Source organism: Triturus cristatus, chromosome 10 (assembly GCF_964204655.1).
Source record: "Triturus cristatus chromosome 10, aTriCri1.1, whole genome shotgun sequence".
NCBI classification, from domain to species: Eukaryota; Metazoa; Chordata; class Amphibia; order Caudata; family Salamandridae; genus Triturus; species Triturus cristatus.
Genome location: NC_140593.1, coordinates 114,851,314 through 114,873,626, shown reverse-complemented (window position 1 = coordinate 114,873,626; position 22,313 = coordinate 114,851,314). Strand labels below are relative to the sequence as shown.

Genomic DNA, 22,313 nt, shown 5'->3' with positions numbered 1-22,313 from the left:
CTCCGCACTCGTGGCAGAGGCCTCGCAGCCATGGGGGAGTCTGCACTCACGGTAGAGGCCCGCAGTTGTGGTGGAGTCCTCGCACTCGTGGCTGAGGCCCCACAGTCGTGGTGGAGTCTTCGCACGCGTGGCGGAGGCCCCGCAGTCGTGGGGGAGTCTCCGCACTCGTAGGGGAGGCCCTGCAGTTTAGGGGGAGTCTCCGCACTTGGGCAGAATCTCCACAATGAGAATTCTCATTGGAGATTCCACCACGAGTGCGGAGACTCCCCCACGACTGCGGGGTCTCAGCCACAAGTGTGGAGGCCCTTTGTGACTCAGGCCCTTGGTGTCAGTGTAAGTCTTGTTCCATTGTGAGTGTGTTCACTGCTCACCATGCTATGCTTCCAACCACAAGTTTTATTTTACTCATGGTCCCAGTGTACGCGTATCACCTGTCTGAGTGTCAGTGTATTCCCTTTTCAGTGATTCAGTCTCCCAACCTCAGTGTGGGCATCTGCCTGTTCCATCAAAAGATAGTTCAGATCTGAACTCAGGTCTAGGTTTACCTTTGTGAAGCGGGCACTTTATGGTGAGCATGTTCTCAAGGGCAGTACCACAACAGGTGGGTCTTTGCTCACTGGCCAACGTAGCTGACTTCTGGCTTCAGACTTATGAGCTGATTTAGAGGAGGCAGGTAATGGGACTGCTGCCAAATCACAGTCAATGTCTCTCCTGCACCCTCCTTGACTTCCTGCTGCTCTGTTAAGAGGGAGTCAGAAGGCAGCATCCCTGCCTCTGGGTTGTGAGTTGTCCCTAACAGAAGATGCTGTCAGAACGGTTCCATGGTGACTGCATCTAGTTTTCTGAATAACCACAATGTAGTAATTGGGGGTCTTGCATAGAACATCAATCTCCAACCCTTAGCATAATGGGAAGACCTCCCAGTTACCATCTGATATTTATTCAGTGGGTCCTGGCCATGTACCCCCCAAAACACACATATCTAGGTAGAATGTTCCGATTAGGGTAAGTGAAATGAATTTGAAAAGAAATATGTTTGAATGAAAACGTTTAAGCACTAAAATGCAAATAGAAGTGTACCCTCTATTTTTTTTTAAATACTCTGGTTGGGAGTTCTCTTTTTTACATTGCAACTTCAGCTTTTCCCATCTGTACTTCAACAACTCTGAAAGCTGGTCATCACGAGATTCACACCACTCCAAATTGGTCCATTTATCATGTTAACTCCAGTTGCAAAATTTTTTTTTTCTCAAAATCTATCGACCAATGTTTGTTTCGATCCTTTTTAACTTTCACAAAATGTTCCTAACAAGAAATCTAATCAAAAATTCATAAGGACATGGTTGAATTTCTTTCATCGAGTTTTTCTCCACTAAGTGCCGTTCCCTGTTGTGGTAAAACCAGTGCTTAATTTGTACAAAAATACGCTCCAGGGCCCATCTCAGAAGGGTCACTGCCTCTTGCACCACCCATTGCCCCCGCCAGCACAGCCTATGCTTGCACCAGCACAGTTCCTATGATCACACTGCTAGAAGTGTGACGGCCTCCAAAACTAGAAGACTGCCCTGGACAGCTGGTATTATGAGCTTTCAATGTACATTGAATTAGTAAATACTCTGTTGACTCGCTCACCTAAGAAAACAAACATCGCCACCATGTGGTCGACTGCCATACGTACCAGTGTTAATAAAAGTGCCAGGGCTGAGCACCATCAAACACCGGCTCAGATTAAGCATTATGTAAAACCTGGCTCGCAGAAAAATGACCTGCTTCATAGCTGCCATCTTTGAATAAGACGGTGTTGCACAGGGATAACTGTAATGTTTTTCCTGTTCCAGTTTTCTGTCCCAGTGTACCAGTATTAACTGCCCTATTACATGTGGAACATCAGCACCATGCAGGTGAAATTTATGCATCAATGTTAGCAAGCTTCTTGCTCCTGTATTTCATATCTCCCATGGAAGTGTTGCTTAGTCCATTGTGGGTATGTTCCGTGTCCCAGCAGCAATAGAGTTTTTGTCACAGTGTCTTAAATGTCCTAGTGTCAATGAGTTCTCTGCCACAGTATAAGTCCGTTTTTTATCCTTATATAACTTATTTCTGTCTCAGTGCCAAGTTATTCTGTCCCACTGAAATCACAGCCTCAGCGTACGTTTATTCTCTCCACCAGTATATGTTTCTTTCTGTCCCTGGGGACTTCTGTTCCCCCCTCCTAGGAGCGCCCACAGTGGATGCACTGACTATGTGGTTTGCAATCAGTGCCCCTTACCATGGATTCTTTGCCCCTGCGCCCAAATCTATGAGACAGCAGAGGTTTCACTCATTTACATGGGCTACGTCCAATTGCAAAAGAGGAAGTCGTTGAACTAGTTTGATCAGTGCGTAACTTGTAAAATCATGAGTCTCTTACCACTACACTGAAGTCCGTGGCCTGCACTATTAAATATCAGCGCACCGAATACCAAGGCAGCATAGTCCTGAGTCCACCTCAAAGCCCTTTAATCCACTGTCAGACACTCAGTGCCCGTTTATCTCACTCCTGCAGGGTCTTGCTTTCCCCCTTTGTGACTGTTTTTCCTTCCTTCTCTTCCTGCTTCTTTCCCGTTTGTGTGTTTGTCTCTCCTGCTCTCAGGAAATGTCTGATGAGGAAAAATTAGTGCCAGTCCCCAAAAAATTAGCGCAGGCCTTACCCTCCGCCAACCACTACCTCAAGTTAAGCACTGAGTATGATACATATTTAAGTAATTTTATCTTTAATAAAGGAAGCAACAGTGGCATACGTTTTTGGCCATAACTTGTAGTTAGACAACGTGGGCGTGTTACATTTAATTTCGGGTTTTCAAAAATTGTCTATTGGGGTTAGATGCAGTGACGGCTCCTCCGCTATTGCTGTAGCTATAGCGGAGGGGCGTCGCCCCACTGCTTTTGAGCCGTGCAAAGCCCCAAACATAAAATGATAATAAATTTGAGTTATTATCATTTTATTGTTTGTGCTGCGTTGCGGGTGGGCAGGTGGGCTGGGCTGCTGTGCTCTGGGAGCAGGGCAGGGGAGTAGTGGTTTGCCACTCCCAGTCATGCGCACTTTCCCTGTTCTCCATGCAGGCTGCAATATAGCCTGCGTGGAGAACATGCCCACCCCTCCAGCCCCTGGCTGAGTGCCGTGTCACAGCGCTCAGACCAATCACACAATTGCACTGTTGTGATTGGTCAGGGGAGCCTGGGTGCTTACAAATCACAGCGCTGCGCTTGGTCAGTGGGACCTGGCTGTGATTCCTGTTTGAAGACGAGGAGGGCAGGAGCAGAGACGTGGACCGGCGGCAAGGTACGTTTTTTTTTAATAATGTGCACTCACCCCCCCACCACTGCGTGACTCCACCCTTGCCATCCGCGAGCCATGCCTGCCACCACTGATTGGAGGATGTACCTAAGTGTGGGATAAGGTAATGGATTTTATGCTTTTCATGAGACTTTTAATGGTGGCATGCATAATTTGTACATGCTAGCTTGTTTAGGGGGCATACTGTAGTTTGTAAGTGTGTTTATGTCTTTTAGACTGTATTTTTGGGTGGAATATTATTAATCTCTGGCTCCAAGCTTCACATTGTGTGTCTTTAGGGGCATTTCATTGCCAATCCACTTTTAAGACAAGTAGGGACAACAGATTAGCTGACAGTGCAGGTACCTGTACTCAGTGGTGGCTGGAATTTGAAGGAGGTGGGGTCAGGTTGCAGTGGTGGGAGGGGGGGATTGAAATAAAATAAAAAAAATACACACTTACCTGTCTGCACCTGCTGCCCGCTGTCGCCACCAACTCCTCTCGGTCCTCCCCCCCACTTCCAGGGCAGGAAGCAGAATGCACCAGGTTCCCAGCCTCACAATAGCCAATCACAACTCTGCAATGCAGTGTTGTGATTGGTTTGAGCACTGTTGATGGGCGCTCAGCCAGAGAATGGAATGCTGGGCATATTCTCCATGCAGGCTGTAATGCAGCCTGCATGGAGAACATGCTAAGTGTGAATGAATATTTGGCGGGCCCCCGAGGGCCAGACAAACATTAATGCGCATTTTAGGGAGTGCAAACCACTCCTCCCCTCCCCTGCTCTGTCAGCAGAGCAGCCCTGTCTTGCCCCAAAAGCTGCCGCAACAAGGAAAAAATAAAATGATAACTTATAGTTATTATCATTTTATTTTTCCTTTAGTGACTGCTTAAAAGCAGTGGGGCAATGCTCCTCCACCTCAGCGGAGGAGCCGCCACTGAAGGTGAGCGGCACAGTCCCACGAAGATGGTAGGGCATGCGCACAAGACTGTGGCAGAACAGGTCTTACTTTCCAGAGTGGACAGGGAATCTGATCTCTCACTATCATGATACCCTGTTTCCCTGAGCCCAGGACCCCAGATTCTGCACATACAGCACCTCACATTCCAGTCGGAGCCATATGAGATGGGCATAGGTGGGATTCCATGATGGGGATTCCATTCCTGAACAAAGCTTCAAGGGGGGCATTTGGGGTGTGACACTTCCCCCCAAATAAATGTACTCTTGGCTAAGTAGTTGGGTCTGGGGGCCCTGAGTCAGCTTGTTGTTTTTCTTCGTGCACAAAGAATAAAAGACAAAACAGTGACCTGCGATGTAAACCAGGAGAAAGTGAGAGAGAGAGAGAGAGAGAGGGGGACAGAGAGAGAGAGGGGGGCAGAGAGAGAGAGAGAGAGAGAGAGCGAGAGAGTGAGAGAGAGGGGGCAGAGAGAGACAGAGTGAGAGAGAAAGAGAGACAGAGAGAGAGAGAGAGAGGGGGGACAGAGAGAGAGAAAGAGAGAGAGCAAGAGAGTAAGAGTGACAGAGAGAGAGAGCGAGAGAGACAGAGAGAGAGAAAGAGAGAGAGAGGGGGACAGAGAGAGAGAGAAAGAGAGGGAGAGAGACAGAGAGAGAGAGAGACAGACAGACAGAGAGAGAGACACAGAGAGAGAGGGGGGGACAGAGAGAGGGGGGGAGAGAGAGAGGGAGAGAGAGGGAGAGCGAGAGAGTGAGATTGAGAGAGAGAGAGAGAGGGGCAGAGAGAGAGACAGAGAGAAAGAGAGAGAGAGAGAGAGAGGAATCTGGTGGCTGAATTTTAAATTGTGAAACCAGATAACCTGGGATAAATACGACTTCCCTGCTTGTCCAAATTGTGTGATCCTAGACCAATATTTGAGCTCACAGAGCCTCCTTTTTCATTATCACATATGAGAGGACTTCTGAGTACTTGAGTTCAGGATGTGCGCTGTACAATCACCTGATATGATTGATTTCATAGACTGTAATGTTGCTCCATCTGTAATAACAAGATAGGCCACTTTTAGGATTTACAAGACTACTGACTTGCCTCAGTACAATAATGGAATTGTTTTGGGGGTGAGGGTGGAGGCATTAATGTTTCTATGTTCATGTTTAAAAACTAAAACATTTATTAAATGTCTGTCTGTGCAGTGAATAGTCTGATGCACTAGAGTGGCATGCTTCTTCTTCATGCTAAAGAAATGCGCGTGTTCGAATTTTGAAGAGACTGTTTATTATTCGGCTTGTTGCATGATAAACGTGCCACACGTGTTCATGGCTTGGTTTGTTGCATGATGAACATGCCACACATGTTCATGGCTTGGTGCATGATAAACATGCCACACATGTTCATGGCTTGGTTTGTTGCATGATAAACATGCCACACATGTTCATGGCTTGGTGCATGATAAACATGCCACGCATGTTCATGGCTTGGCTTGTTGCATGATAAACATGCCACGCATGGTCATGGCTTGCCTTGTTGCATGATAAACATGCCACGCATGGTCATGGCTTGGCTTGTTGCATGATAAACGTGCCACACATGTTCATGGCTTGGCTTGTTGCATGATAAACATGCCACACATGTTCATGGCTTGGCTTGTTACATGATAAACATGCCACGCATGGTCATGGCTTGGCTTGTGCATGAACTCTTAGGCCCGGATTTACACACATTTTGCGCTGGGTGGGCATCACAAAAGTGGCACAAACATGCACAAAATGTTTCGCACTGGAAAGTTGCCTCCATGGAACGCAAAGCATCTCACAGAAAGGGGTTCGCAGTGAACAAAGACATTTAACATAAGTGATCGCACGGCGGGGACTCCAGGCCGTTGTGTTGTGGTCACCAGTTCTCAGAGAGAACTACAATGCCCCTGTGGGACAGGCAAAGGTTCAGCTTTGGGGAAAGGTTTAGGGCTTCGGCACTGGTTTCTTTTAGATTACTATGGCTTGGGCACCAGTGTCTGAGCGAATCTTTGAATTTACGCCTTAACTGGCATGCTTTGCTGGAAACAGAATGTAGTATTATGCTCAAAGAGAACCTTTCTACCATGATACATGACACAAATGATACTTACCAATATTAATTGAATTGTTTTATATAGCGCCTTATCACAAGAGGGGTATAAATACATTTATTTGTTTCCCCTTGGAGCAGGAAAAGCTGGGTGAGCCCCCACTGGGTGCGAGACCTTTGACCCTCAGACTACAGAAAGTGCATTACACATTTCCTACCCTCCCCGTCACTTCTGACAACCCTAGTGACGAGGCTTCAGTGCGCTATTTCATACTTGCATTGTATGCTAGAGGGAACCCCCTCGAAGCAGGGCTGCAGGGACGGCACACTTTGCAAGCGATAAGCCTCTGCAGGTAGCCGGGACCGAGGGAGCAGTGACAGGGGCTGCCCCCTCCCTCTCTCCTGACCATCTGGGCGCTTGGATTTTTCCAGGGCTGAGAGGGCTGGCCGGGGGCCAGCTGGCTTGTTATTAATAGCCGCCCTGCCTGCGCGCTGCCTCTTTGCTCTACAAACCTCGGCCCCGCCAGGGTTGCTGCTGCTACCGGAGATAACAGCTTGGTACAGCCGGACCTGCCCCGGAGGGATAACTCAGCTGGGCGTGAACTGTACCTGGCAGCCCCACCTGGCGCAGACTGCACAGCAAGGCCCACCTGTGTGCGACCTCCGGGAAGGACCCGGGAGCAGCAACTCTACCGCAATGAATGGCCCCTCCGGCCCCACGCAGACCCCGGGTAAAGTATCTGTGCGCGCCTCTCTGTGATAAGCTTTATTCCCCCAGGCCAGTGGTCGAAGAGAGGGGATCTGATGGGCACGACGTGCCCATACTGTTCTAATTTTAGTGTGAAAGGACAACCGCCCTGGGACATTTAATTCCGATAGGTCAAATGTTTCAGCTGGAGTGTCATTCACTGAGTCTGCACTGCTGTGACACCAAGGGAGGGGCAGACAGCTAAACAAGCCTTCTGGCCAGGGTACCTGCTTGTCTGAAAGAAATGTAAATGTGCGCAACTGGTCAATCTGCAAATGCAAAGGGTGCCTGGAAGCCGGAATTGCCTTTAATTAAAGCAATCACCTGAAGCTTCCTGATGACAACACACACTTATTCTTTTTGACAAGTACTGTGTTGGCAGCCTCAGGGAGAGTAGACAGCAGGCGCTCCATATGTTTTTTCCAAATGGAAAACATGTATTTTAATTTTAAAACAGCATGGTGTCCTTAAGGGAGAGGGCTGCAGTACACAGAAGACTGTTCTCAAAAAGTCAGTGTGCAACTTGCAACCACTTTTCAGGAACAGACTCTTAGTACATCAGGCCCTTGGTTCTATTACATCAGGCCCTTGGTTCTATTACATCAGGCCCTTGGTTCTATTACATCAGGCCTTCGGTTCTAATACTTCAGGCCCTTGGTTCTATTACATCAGGCCCTTGGTTCTATTACATCAGGCCCTTGGTTCTATTACATCAGGCCTTCGGTTCTAATACTTCAGGCCCTTGGTTCTATTTCATCAGGCCCTTGGTTCTATTACATCAGGCCCTTGGTTCTATTGCATCAGGCCCTTGGTTCTATTACATCAGGCCCTTGGTTCTATTACATCAGGCCCCTGGTTCTAATACATCAGGTCCTTGGTTCTATTACATCAGGCCCTTGGTTCTATTACATCAGGCCTTCGGTTCTATTACATCAGGCCTTCGGTTCTAATACATCAGGCCCTTGGTTCTATTACATCATGCCCTTGGTTCTATTACATCAGGCCTTCGGTTCTAATACATCAGGCCTTCGGTTCTCTTACATCATGCTCTTGGTTCTATTACATCATGCTCTTGGTTCTATTACATCAGGCCCTTGGTTCTATGGGGAATGTTGTTCGAGTTCTAGTTGGTTAACAATGTGGGGCATAAATAGAAGGTGTCTTCAGTCTAAAATTAGTTGTATTTTGATGAATACGGGGACAGTGAGTCCTTCTTTCCAATGATTCACAGAGTGGAGTGCAAATAAAATATATTTACAGTGGAGGATCTGTAACAATGGGGGACATTTTGCGCTTCAGGTGTATAGTAAGATTGTGTGGTTTCAATGAAGATGTTTTGGGGTCGCACTTGAGGGACATTTGAATTCCAAAGAAGGATATTTTATTTTGATATGAGAGACATGAGTTCATTCTGAGGGTGACTTTCTTTAGATAAAGCGCAACACTGCAAATTTCGCTTTAAAGTTATTCGGAAATCGAAGTGAGTAACTCCATGGCCTTTATTATGTGAGGCCCAGTTAATTGGGTTATCTGCAGTAGCTTATGTCACCACACATATCCCACATAGGATTTTGGCAGCTAACACCACACTCTTGCAGTTTTCCTCTGATGCATTTCTGCAAGTCAACCCTGATGAAATGTATTTGGTGAAAAATGCACGTTAAGTACCAACATCCACACGTTATTCCCCATTGTTGGACAGATTTGTAATTGGAAATTATTAAATTACAATATTTATCTCACCCAATGAATTTAGACCTGGTGGAGTCGGGTATTATTGGGTTTGATACCAAACACCGGGTCTCTTGTAAGGAAGTCAAGGGGTCTCATTGGTGGTTGTATATGTGTGACACAATTTACTTGCAAACGAGTGTCACTGGGAGCCTACTGAAAGGTGTGAGTAGGTGAAAATTAATAACGCTTTAAATCGTTTGGAAATTCATTTTTGTCAAGGTAAAGGACAGCGTATGTTTGGAAAATTCAGTAGATTTAAATATAAAAGTTATTTTGATTTGAAAATGTATCGGTTAATCAAATGTCTGCGTCACCACAACAAAATAATATATATTGCCACCTGATAATTGTTGCGACTTGTGAGCTTGGCTGAAGTGTACTACAACAAATGGATGTAAGTATCACATTTCCGTTCTTTGTAAAACCTAATTCCAGAACTGAGGCATCTCGGGCAGGGTCATCCAGCGCTGCTGACAGTGTGGCGCATGTTGTGTGCAAGGGATGGACATTTTGAGTCAAAAGTAATGACGAATGTTTTTTCTAAGTGTGTGATGTGGAGTTCAAGTGAACATTTTTAGGCTGTAAAGGGAGGGCACCTTTAGTCAATGGTATGTGTTGCTTTGAATCTGTATGAAGAAAATGTTGGGTAAAATTGAGAAACAGTTTAGGGGTTCATCAGAGGAACACATGATTCCAAACACAGTGGATCATGCTAACGTTGATGAAAAATTGCCCATATATCACAGGAATTTCACAAATGCACCACAACTTTCTGAGACAACCTGATTGATCAAGTCAGTGATGGAACTGTGTTCCACCAAATATTGTAAGTTTTTAACATGGCCCTTGATCGATTGCAGCATATCATCTTCCAACAGATCATCAAAGTAACTCGATGGAGAGGTACGAAGGATACATCTGTGCTTCTCACCTTGACAATATGTTGGACGTGGATAGTCTGGAGTCGATATATGTGCAGGTCCATGGTCCTGACCTCATGATTTTGACATACAACCACTGAATGACAACAAAGAGGTCACCATCACTCATACTCTGTACTGACAGCCGCCAGCAGGGTGTTCAGTCCCTTCTTGAGAGGAGCGCAGCGAGACAGTGAATCAGATCGTGTCATGGTTGGTGGAACATTTAAGCGAAGCTTTTGAAAAAGGTGTGACTTAAAGGGAATGGAAGTTGAAATAACATACAAAGTTACAGAATTGGAGGGTGGGACCTGCTATGATTCCCCCTTGAACTCCTCTGAAGCTATCAGATCTGTTTCAGCTTGCCACTGAGCTGTATTGGTAATTATGAGAGCTGCATAAAAACGTTCATTGCAAAGCTACAATAAGTTGTAGTGGGAGCCCATTTCTGTGGCTATAATGATATGCCTTTGGGAACACTAGGGAATCTAGTATTGGCACTAGCATAACACATAAAGGTAATATTTAAGACGTGCACTAACCCCTAGTTGGAGTACATTGACAGTGCTCGGAGACAGGCCTACAGATTAGGCCTGGGCTAAAATTCCGTTCCGCTCGCGGAAATTGCGATAATTTGACATTTTCGCGTTCCGCGGAGAGCGCGAAAATGTAAAAAATTCCGCAATCCGCATTTTAACGGAAATTTTTTGCTTGCTCGCGCTGTAAAATAATACATTCTCGCGCGCGCGCGATCGCCTTACCTGAATCCCCGCGTTCGCCGACAAGTTTCCCGATCCGGTTGCGTTCTCCACGAGATGTTGGATTGTTGGTAGCCATTTGCGCTGTCTAGCGACAGTTCGCGCCCGCAGTAATGTCATTCGTCGCGCGATCACGTCTTTCTTCTCGCGATCATGCACCACGAGACAAGTGAAAACAAGATGGCCGCACCCGCGAGCAACCGCATGGGTAAGTTGGCGAACCGCGACCACGCAGAAAATACTGCAAACGGGCGGGAAAAAAACTTCCGCATCTTCGCGATATTTCCGCGTGTTTGCGGAGATTTTTAACATTTTCGTGATAATTCGCGAAAGTGACTTTCGCAAATTCTGCCCACCCCTACTCCAGATTCCCATTGAGATACATTGGGAAGCTGAGACTCAGGCCCAGTTTGCATGGAATGCAATAGGGCACAGTGAGTGGACACACAACTCATCATTATAATGGTTTGCTTCCTTCTAGAGTTCTCGGTTCATCCTCCAAGTCCTCGTTGAATAACACTGGGGCAGTCTAAAGGAACCTCTACAGATGGCTATTGTAATGTCTGGAGAGCAGTGAGGGATGTGATCACACCCTTCTTTCTCATGCATGCCGGCACCATGCGATGCATGACCCAACCCCTCTTTGTAGTGCATTGGGGCACACCGAGGGACAGGACAGGAATACCAGTAGGGTCTATTGATCCTGGGACCTCAGATTGGCTCTCGCACCATCTCCCACATGGCAATTGTCATAGGGGACGAGTGTGAAGCGCTCCCAGCCCCAACATCTTCCAACATTGAAGATGGAGGCATACAATACCTTCTCCTCTAAGGCCCTCTAAATATTGGCTGCCCTCACCTGAGCCTGGGTTTGCATCTGTCATCTCCCTTGGAGGGGGCAGTGTAGCTTCCCACCACTCTGTAGCTCTCCACCCCTTAATGCACCTTCTCCCAGCAAAGCATAAGTACCACAAAACTCAAAGAGCAGTCATTTATATGTCTCACTTTAACCTAAGCCTTCCACGTGTCTGTACCCCCTGCACCAAAAGCTATCCTGGGAGCTGCCCCACTTACATTCTTGAACCCAGTGGTCTGTACCCCTCAGCCTATCAGTGCCTCCTTCATTCTGTGGACTGCTTCTCTGTGTTATCAGGGCACACTGACCCAACAGGAACCACATTCCCTAAGTGATGGGTGCACCCAGTGAAATGTATCTCCTGGATATCTGGACCTCCCGCACTCTGTGAAGGATATACAGCTAGGGATGAGTGCCTCCTACACTCTGTGAAGTGCACCCCAGTATGTACAGTGTCCCCACGCCTTGAAAATTGACCTTGCTAATTAATTGATGCCCTGATTTTCTCTGAACTCTAACCCTGGAGTGATCAGTGCCCCGCGCACTCTGTGATCTACTACATATCCTTGAAGTGGCCATAGCCCCCTTTACCTACTCAACAGTAGCCCCTTGAGCGAACAGCGCCTGGGATAGTAATAATAATAATCCACATTTGTAAAGCGCGAACAATCACCCGTAAGGGTCTCTAGGTGCTGGGGGCCGTCGGGAAGATTAAGCAAGCTATTGCCCAGAGTCACATGGTGCTGGGCTAATCTGCCGCCGGCGATCGAACCGTGGTCCCCAGATTCCGGAGTCAGTTGCCCAGGCCGCGGCGCCACACCTCTTCCCTGGAAAGCCTAAAAGATGCTTTGTTGAATCATGCTCTAAACAGATAGTTACTACTCCTTACTGGCTGCATCTCAGCCACATGATGTGAACTTCAGCCATGGCCAAAGTGCTCCACGGCGACCCCATTTTAATCCTTCCCTGCACAGGGCCAATGTGATGAAAGTATGTTAACAGGAAAACGAAAACTGAGACACCACATTGGAGGACACCAAGTCATGGAAATGATTGCACACTTCTTATGTCCCACCTCTTCCTATTCACTCCTTACGTAAACGTCATGAACACCCATGCCTTCCGCATCTCTCTTCACTGACCTTGGAGCACACCCCCTCACTCACTTTCATCTCTCCTCCCTGTTAGAACATACATACTCTGGACTTTAAAGACCAGCCCCCTAATATCAAACTGTTTTTATTTACAAAGTACTCGGCGAACTAATCTTTGCATACAAAATAACTAAATACAAATTAGATTAAAATAAATGGATAAAGACTTGTGAAGTTTCGATTAAAAAAAACCACGTAAAAGTTAATGACTAATATAATATACATTTCCATATGTAAAAACATAATGTGTCTACTGCCTAAACGTCTTACTCGAATGTGCTGCCATCTGTCCGATGGTGCGCACGCGTCTGGGTGTAAGGAGCAGTGGTCGACCAGCGTCTGCCTTCCATTGGTCTTTCAAGGCACCCATTCCACACCATCCTGATTCCTCCTGCTGGTCTAGCTCCTTCTCAACCTGCAAGAAAGACTGCTTTGTAGAGGGCATGTCAGGCCTGCAAATGTTGCGTCTTTGCAAAGAGTTTGTTGGCTTCCCTGATCATGCAGGGCTTTTTCTCTTTTCTCAGTGTCCAAAGTTCTGGTGATGATATTACCTTGAAGGAAAGTACTCAGATCTTCAGAGCTTATTCCTGAGACTCCATCGCACCTCTTTCAGTTCCAGAGGGCTTCCCACACCTCAGCTTTCATGTCCACAAGAAATGCCCGATGCCAACGTGATCGCTGTACCTCTTACAGGTCGCATCCTCTGTCTCAGGGCAGTTTTTATCCTTCACCTCGGAACGTTCCTCATAGTTAGGCAGGCTTCACTCGAAGGATCTTGCTCCTCCTTTCATCCCTTTGACCAGGAGGAGGCCCACAGCCCCAAAGCAAAATGTTAGGATCAGGCAGGACATATCAATGATCTGTGGAGGAGGCATCACTTGCTTCTTGCAACAAACACTACAAGCTTCTTTCCTTTTTAGTTTCAGACATTTTATTCTCTTGGAATGGGTCAAAGACAGAGTTTTGAAGGGGAAAACAGTATTTCACCGGTGATAAGCGCTGGTCAAACCTAATGAAACTCCCAGGCTTCCCACTGACTCTCTGCCATGGAACTAAGGCTTCGCCTGCGCCAGGTGCACGCATTCTGACACCAAAACTATCCCATGGCCCCCTGCAGCACTCCTCCAGTATGGGGAATCCTTGCCTCCTGCCATTCACTTCCACCCTGGACCTCAGCTTTGCAGGGAGTATCCACCCCTCCACCAGCGCACGTGCAGGGCATGGCTGCAGTGAGGGACATTGACTTATTTTCTGAATGGAGCAGAATGTTACAGATTCTGTTCAGGCCCAGAATCCACACATGGCAGGGCCAAGTTAACGTCTCATGCTTCTCTTGGATATGGGGAATATGAACAAGGCCCCTGCGCCTCTGGTGCATCACTTTTTTTGACGCTCCGGTGGCGCACAATGCCGAGCCATATTTACAAGGCCACGTAAAGCCACCCTTTAAATATGGCCCCGTTTCACACATTACTATGTGTGAAAGGGGTGTTCCATGGGTGTTGCTGTGGGTGATCCCACGCAACACCTATGGATTCTGACGCAGTCTCAGATTTACTAAGTTTTGTAAACCTGAGAATGAGTCAGATTGAAGTGGCGCAACGAGGAGAAGAACTTTTATTTCTCCTCATCTGCAGCACATATGGAAGGATGAAAACACCATTAATTATTGTTTTTGTGCAGGAAGGTGCCCTTTTCTTGCACAAAAACACTCATCCTTGCAGCGCTGGCACCCTTGCACCACAGTACAAGGGGGCCTGCATTGGTGCTGGGCAGCCAATTGTGCGCCAGCGCAGAGGACAGCATAGCACTTTTCTAATGACACCGCTTGGTGCAGTAAGATGGCTTGCAGCGCGGCGCTGTCATTTTCTAGTAAATATGCCCCATTGTGTAGCCAGAGTTCCGAAGTGGCAACTGAAGGGCAGCGTCATCGGATTGCGTGAAATACGTCTGATTCCAGATAGAAATGTGATTGAAATGTGCTGCGGTTGAGCTCAGCCAGAATATATTTTACATCTCATAACTGCAATCCGGGCATTAGGTAATTGGACTCTACCTTCACTCGCTGGCATTTGCAGCAGCTCTCGTTACCTTCATAATGCAATAATGCATAATGCAATTTCGGTTTTGATGGCACTTTCCATTGAATGTTATATTAAATGTCACATGCCATTTAGATATCATGAGGTATATCCTGCAGCAGGGGCACGAGAAGGGAAGATACAAGAAGTATCTCAGACTTTGAGGATTTCAGTTTTTCATTTGTTCAAGCAGAGGGAGCTCTCTTTCACCTAACAATTTCTGGGAGATGGTGATGTTGACATAGTTTGTTAGCGCCAATGCTTACTTTGTAAAGCCATAAGTGCCAGGGCTCTCGCCAGGAGGACACTGCAGCTTGCACCACGCATTGCCCCTGCCTGCGCTGCCACAGCACCAACACAACTACTAGCCACCGCACATTTACAAGTGTGACAGTTCAGACTATTCCAGGTCCCCAAAGCTATAAGAATGACTTGAGCGGAAGGTATTAGTCCTTGCTAGTATAAACTCAATTCCTAAACAACTGAAGTTGCGCTCATTTCTAAATTAGACAAACATCGCCATCAAGTTGCAGACTGTCATATTTGACAGTGTTGACAATTGCCGGTGCCGAGCACTGGAGACCACTGGCTCAAATTAAGCACTGGTTGGCACTACCAACATGAATATGAAGCTGGATATTGTCAATGAACAATTGGAACCATAGGTGATATTGAGGGATCAGAGGTGGCAATGGACTACTGTACATGTGGAATAAAAGGGGACAGAGGAGAGACCCCTGTTTGTCTCAGAACGAGATGGATTTCACAATTCACACATTCTAATTTGTTTTCTGCGTTCTGACCAGGACACTCTTGACCAGAATTTCAGGTCCTAAATCTTTGATAGAAAGGTAAGACTGAAAACTCTGCTTGACTTTCTTGGATAGCTTTATTAAGCAGTAAATGTCTAGTGTTGGGTGAAGGGTGAGGCTTTGTTAAGCAGTAAATGCCTAGTATGTGGTAGGCGGTGTGACTTTGTTAGCTGTAAATGTCTAGTGTTGGGTGGACGGTGTGGCTTTGTTAAGCTGTAAATGCCTAATTTGGGGTGGGCAACTTGCCTTTGTTAAGCAGTAAATGTCTAGTGTTGGGTGGACGGTATCTCTAGTGTTGGGTGGACGGTGTTACTTTGTTAAGCTGTAAATGCCTAGTTTGGGGTGGAAGGTGTGCCTTTGTTAAGCAGTAACTATCTAGTGTAGGGTGGATAGTGTGACTTTGTTAAGCAGTAAATATCTAGTGTGGGGTGGAAGATGTGACTTTGTTAAGCAGTATATGTCTAGTGTGAGGTGGACGGTATGACTTTGTTAAGCCATAAATGTCTAGTGTGGGGTGGTAGTGTGACTTTGTTAAGCCGTAATGTCTAGTGTTGGGTGGACGGTGTGACTTTGTTAAGCAGTAAATGTCTTGTGTGAGGTGGACGGTGTAACTTTGTTAAGCCGTAAATGTCTAGTGTGGGGTGGTTGTATGACTTTGTTAAGCAGTAACTGTCTAGTGTTGGGTGGACGGTGTGACTTTGTTCAGCAGTAAATGTCTAGTGTGGGGTGGTAGTGTGACTTTGTTAAGCAGTATATGTCTATTGTGAGGTGGACGGTGTAACTTTGTTAAGCCGTAACTGTCTAGTGTTGGGTGGACGGTGTGACTTTATTAAGCAATAAATGTCTAGTGTGGGGTGGTAGTGTGACTTTGTTAAGCCGTAGTGTCTAGTGTTGGGTAGACGGTGTGACTTTGTTAAGCAGTAAATATCTAGTGTTGGGTGGATGATGTGACTTTGTTAAGCAGTAAATATCTAGTGTGGGGTGGTAGTGTGACTTTGTTAAGCCGTAGTGTCTAGTGTTGGGTGGACGGTGTGACTTTGGTGAGCAGTAAATGTCTAGTGTGGGGTGGTAGTGTGACTTTGTTAAGCCGTAGTGTCTAGTGTTGGGTAGACGGTGTGACTTTGATGAGCAGTAAATGTCTAGTGTGGGGTGGTAGTGTGACTTTGTTAAGCTGTAGTGTCTTGTGTTGGGTGGACGGTGTGACTTTGGTGAGCAGTAAATGCCTAGTGTGTGGTAGGCGGTGTGAAGGGTGAGTCAGAAAGAGTATAACTCTGGTGTTACAATCACAATAGTGATGAATGTCGAAAGACCATTTCCTGAAAAGCAATAACTCTTTATTAAACACATTCACCACGTTGAACAGTAGACATTAGTAAGAATGGTGCTGTTTCATTTATAAATTAACCCTGCAGCTGCTGCAGTCAAGATGAGCTTGTGTTCGGTGATTCAGGATCTAGGTTTGTTGCTGTTCCATTTTCCGGTCGACAAAAGATGTCACTAGAAGTAAGAAGAGGAGCTCTCTGTGGTCCTGGAAGGCTGGCTCTGATGCTTTTTAAGAAGGATTGGCCGTGGGTCCATAGGAGCTATTGTAGCTTGGCAAACACCCCAAAGTCAAGTTACTGGTCGGTGTTAGTGTTGCTGTCCTTCGGGGCTGGCAGGCACTGAGGGTCCAGAGTGCTGGACACTGCAGATTCCAACATGGCCAAGAGTCTCCTGCGAATGGCACAGGGACAGTCTTAGACATCAAAGGTTATGTATTGATAATGAGGCACACCAGGCAGAGGCTCAGGATTTCATTCTTTGCCTCAGGGTGTCCCCACTGTAACTCAAAGAAAGAACCCGTTGGTGTAGGATGCGGTGATCACCAAACAGAGCCATCGCTTTTTAGTAGCCCACCTCTTCTTGACGAAGGATCATCGTCCCTCCACCTCTTCTTCACGAAGGATCATCGTCCCTCCACCTCCTCTTCTCGAAGGAGCATCGTCCCTCCACCTCTTCTTCACGAAGCAACATCGTCCCTCCATCTCTTCTTCACGAAGGAGCATTGTCCCTCCACCACTTCTTGATGAAGGAGCATCGTCCCTCCATCTCTTCTTCACGAAGGAGCATTGTCCCTCCACCTCTTTTTCATGAAGGAGCATCGTCCCTCCACCTCTTCTTCACGAAGGAGTATCGTCCCTCCACCTCTTCTTCACGAAGGAGCATCGTCCCACCACCTCTTCTTCACAAAGGAGCAGCATTCCTCCACCTCTTCTTCACTGAAGGATCATTGTCCCTCTACCTCTTCTTCATGAAGAAGCATCGTCCTTCCACCTCTTCTTCACGAAGGAGCATCGTACCTCCACCTCTTTTTCATGAAAGAGCATCATCCCTCCACCTCTTCTACACGCAGGAGCATCATCCCTCCACCTCTTCTTCACGAAGCAGCATCATCCCTCCACCTCTTCTTCACAAAGGAGCATCGTCCCTCCAACTCTTCTTCACGAAGGAGCATCGTCCCTCCACCTCTTCTTCACGAAAGATCATCATCTCTCCACCTCTTCTTCATGAAGGAGTATCTTCCCTCCACCTCTTCTTCACGAAGGAGCATTGTCCCTACACCTCTTCGTCCCTCCACCTCTTCTTCATGAAGGATCATTGTCCCTGCACCTCTTCTTCACGAAGGAGCATCGTCTCTCCAACTCTTCTTTACGAAGGAGCATCGTCCCTCCACCTATTCTTCATGAAGGAGCCTCATCCCTCCACCTCTTCTTCTTGAAGGAGCATTGTCCCTCTACCTATTTTTCACGAAAGAGCATCGTCAGCATTGTCACTCCACCTCTTCTTCATGAAGGAGCATCGTCAGCATCGTCCCTCCACCTCTTCTTCACGAAGGAGCATCGTCCCTCCACCTCTTCTTCACGAAGGAGCATAGTCCCGCTCCACTAACGATGGAATATCTCACTGACACCAGTAATGGCAGCACTCCTTGCCACTGATGCTGGCAGAACTCAATGGTACCGATGATGGCAGCACTCTCTGGCACTGATGATGGCAGCACTGCCTTGCACTGATGATGGCAGCACTCCCTGGTACTGATGATGGCAGCACCCTGACTACAATGATAGCAGCACTCCATAGCAACACTCCTTAGCAATGAATATTGCAGGTCTCCCTGGCACTGATGATGGCAACGATGCCTGTCACTAGTGATTGTTGCATTCCCTAGTACTAATGATGGCCATATTCCCTGGCACTTATGATGGCAGCACTCCCTGGTACTGATGATAGCAACATTCCCGGCCAGTGACAATGGCAGCACTCCTGGTACTGATGATGGCAACACACCATAGCAACATTCACTGTCACTGAAGACGGCAAACCTCCCTGGCACTGATGATGAACCACTCCCAGCCACTGATGATGGCTACAGTCCCAGACACTGATGATGGCTGCACACCATAGCAACACTCACTGGCACTGATGATTGCAGGTCTCCCTGGCACTGGTGATGGCACCTCTCCCAGGCACTGATGATGGCTGCCCTCTCTGTCACTGTTGATGGCTGCACACCCTGGCACTGATGATAGCAGCACTCTGTGGCACTGATGATGGTAGCACACCCTGGCTATAATGATAGCAGCACTCCATAGCAACACTCACTGGCACTGATGATTGCAGGTCTCCCTGGCACTGGTGATGGCAGCTCTTCCTGGCACTGAAGATGGCAGCACTCCCAGTCATTGATGATGGCATCACTCTCTGGCACCGATGGTTTCAGCACTCCCTGGTGATAATGATTGGAGCATTACCTAGCATTAATGACTGCAGCACTCCCTGGTACCAATGACAGAAGCACACCCTGGTACTGATGATGGCAGCACTCCCTGATACTGATGATGGGAGCATTCTCTGGTACTGATGATAGCAGCACTCTGGCACTGATGATGGCGGCACTCCCTGGTTCTGATTGTGGCAGCACTCCCTGCCACTGATGATGGTGACACTCCCTGGTACTGATGATGGCACACTCTGGTACTGATGATGGCAGCACTTCCTTGCACTGATGATGGCTGCACTCCATGGTACTGACGGTGGCAGCACTCAATGATATTTATGATGGCAGCACTCCCTGGTACTGATGATGGCAGCACTTCCTTGCACTGCTAATGGCAGCGCTCCCTGGTTCTGATGTTGGCAGCACTCCCTGCCACTGATGATTGTGGCACTCCCTGGTACTGATGATGGCAGCACTCTCTGGTACTGATGATGGCAGCATTTCCTTGCACTGATGATGGCAGCACTCCATGGTACTGATGATGGCAGCAGTCAATGATACTGATGATGGCAGCACTCTCTTGTACTGGTGATGGCAGCACTCTCTAGCAATGATGGTGGCAGCAAATCCTTGCACTGATGATGGCAGCACTCCTGGCCACTGATGATGGCAGAACTCTGTGGTACTGACAATGGCAGCACTCCCTGATATTGATGATGTCAGCACTTCCTTGCACTGATGATGGCAGTACTCCCTGGTACTGATGATGGCAGCACTCCCTGACACTTATTATGACAGCATTCCGAGGCAATGATGACGGCTGCACTCCTAGGCACTGATGATTGCTACAGTCCCAGGCACTGATGATGGCTGCACTCCTTGGCACTGATGATGGCAGCACTCCCTGCCACTGATGATGGCAGCACTCCCTGCCATTGATGATGGCTGCACTCCCAGATACTAATAATGGCAGCACTCCCTGATAGTGACGATGGCAGCACTCCCTGGTACTGTTGATGGTAGCACTCCCTGGTACTGGTGATGGCAGCACTCCCTGGCACTGATGATGGCAGCACTCCCTTGTACTGATGATGGCAGCACTTCTGGGCACTGATGATGGCAGCACTCTCTGGTACTGACAATGGCAGCACTCCCTGATATTGATGATGGCAGCACTCCAGGGTACTGATGATGCAAGCACTTCCTGGTACTGATGACGGTAGCACTCTCTGGTACTGATGATGGCAGCACTTCCTTGCACTGCTAATGGCAGCGCTCCCTGGTTCTGATATTGGCAGCACTCCCTGCCACTGATGATGGCGGCACTCCCTGGTACTGATGATGGCAGCACTCTCTGGTACTGATGATAGCAGCATTTCCTTGCACTGATGATGGCAGCACTCCACGGTACTGACGATGGCAGCACTCAATGATATTTATGATGGCAGCACTCCCTGGCACTGATGATGGCAGCACTCACAGGCACTGATGTTGGCTGCAGACCCAGGCACTGATGATGGCTATACTCTTAGGCACTGATGATGTCTGCAGTCCCAGGCACTGATGATGGCTGCACTCCCCAGCACTGATGATGGCAGCTCTCCCTGCCACTGATGATGGCAGCACTCCCTGGCAATGATGTTGGCAGCTCTCCCTGCCACTGATGATGGCAGTACTCCCTGATACTGATAATGGCAGCACTCCCTGCCACTGATGATGGTGGCACTCTCTGGTACTCTTGATGGCAGCACTCACTGGTACTGATGATGCAAGCACTCCATAGCACTGATGATGGCAGCACTTCCTTGCACTGCTGATGGTGGCGCTCCCTGGTTCTGCTGGTGGCAGCACTCTCTGACACAGAGATGATGGCAGCACTCTCTGGTACTGATGATGGCAGCACTTCCTTGCACTGATGATGGCAGCACTCCATGGTACTGACAATGGCAGCACTCAATGATATTTATGATGACAGCACTTCCTGGTGCTGATGATGGCAGTACGTGCTTGTACTGATGATGGCAGCACTCCCTGCTACTGATATTGGCTGCACTCCCTGATACTGATGATGGCAGCACTCCCTGGTACTGATGATTGCATGGCAGCACTCCCTGGTACTGATGATGGCATGGCAGCACTCCCTGGTACTGATGATGACATGGCAGCACTCCCTGGTACTAATGATGGCAGCACTCCCTGGTACGGATGGTGGCAACACTCCCTGGTACTGATGATGGCATGGCAGCACTCCTTGGTACTGATGATGGCAGCATTCCCTGATACTGATGATGGCAGCACTCCCTGATACTGATGATGGCATGGCAGCACTCCCTGGTACTGGTGATGGCAGCGCTCCCTGGTACTGATGGTGGCAGCACTCTCTGGTACTGATGATGGCATGGCAGCACTCCTTGGTACTGATGATGGCATTGCAGCACTCCCTGGTACTGATGATGGCAGTACTCCCTGATGCTGATGATAGCAGCACTCCCTGGTACTGATGGTGGCAGCACTCTCTGGTACTGATGATGGCATTGCAGCACTCCCTGGTACTGATGATGGCAGTACTCCCTGATGCTGATGATAGCAGCACTCCCTGGTACTGATGATGGCAGCACTCTCTGATACTGATGATAGCAGCACTCCCTGGTACTGATGATGGCATGGCAGCGCACCCTGGTACTGATGGTGGCAGCACTCTCTGGGACTGATAATGGCATGGCAGCACTCCCTGGTACTGATGATGGCATGGCAGCACTCCCTGGTACTGATGATGGGAGCGCTCCCTGGTACTGATGGTGGCAGCACTCTCTAGCACTGATGATGGCAGCACTCCATGATACTGATGATGGCAGCAGCCCCTGATACTGATGATGGCAGCACTCTCTTGTACTGGTGATGGCAGCACTCTCTACCACTGATGATGGCAGCATTACCTTGCACTGATGATGGCAGCACTCCTGGGCACTGATGATGGCAGCACTCTCTGGTACTGACAATGGCAGCACTCCCTGATATTGCTCCAGGGTACTGATGATGGCATGGCAGCACTCCCTGGTACTGATGATGGGAGCGCTCCCTGGTACTGATGGTGGCAGCACTCTCTAGCACTGATGATGGCAGCACTCCATGATACTGATGATGGCAGCAGCCCCTG

General features: G+C 48.0%; 1 protein-coding gene across 2 annotated transcripts in view; it reads left to right on the top strand.

Moving 5' to 3' along the window:
* Positions 1-6,836: 6,836 nt before the first annotated feature.
* The window catches only part of GADL1 (GAD like acidic amino acid decarboxylase 1), a 618,248-nt gene continuing 602,771 nt past the window's right edge, over positions 6,837-22,313 (top strand). Inside the window, exon 1 of one of the 2 annotated variants that reach the window (XM_085630569.1) lies at positions 6,837-7,067. In XM_085630569.1, coding sequence (XP_085486695.1) covers positions 7,034-7,067 — 34 coding nt within the window. In that variant the 5' untranslated portion in view covers positions 6,837-7,033. The remainder of the gene's footprint in view (positions 7,068-22,313) is intronic. The other variant, XM_085630571.1, reaches the window with a different exon arrangement.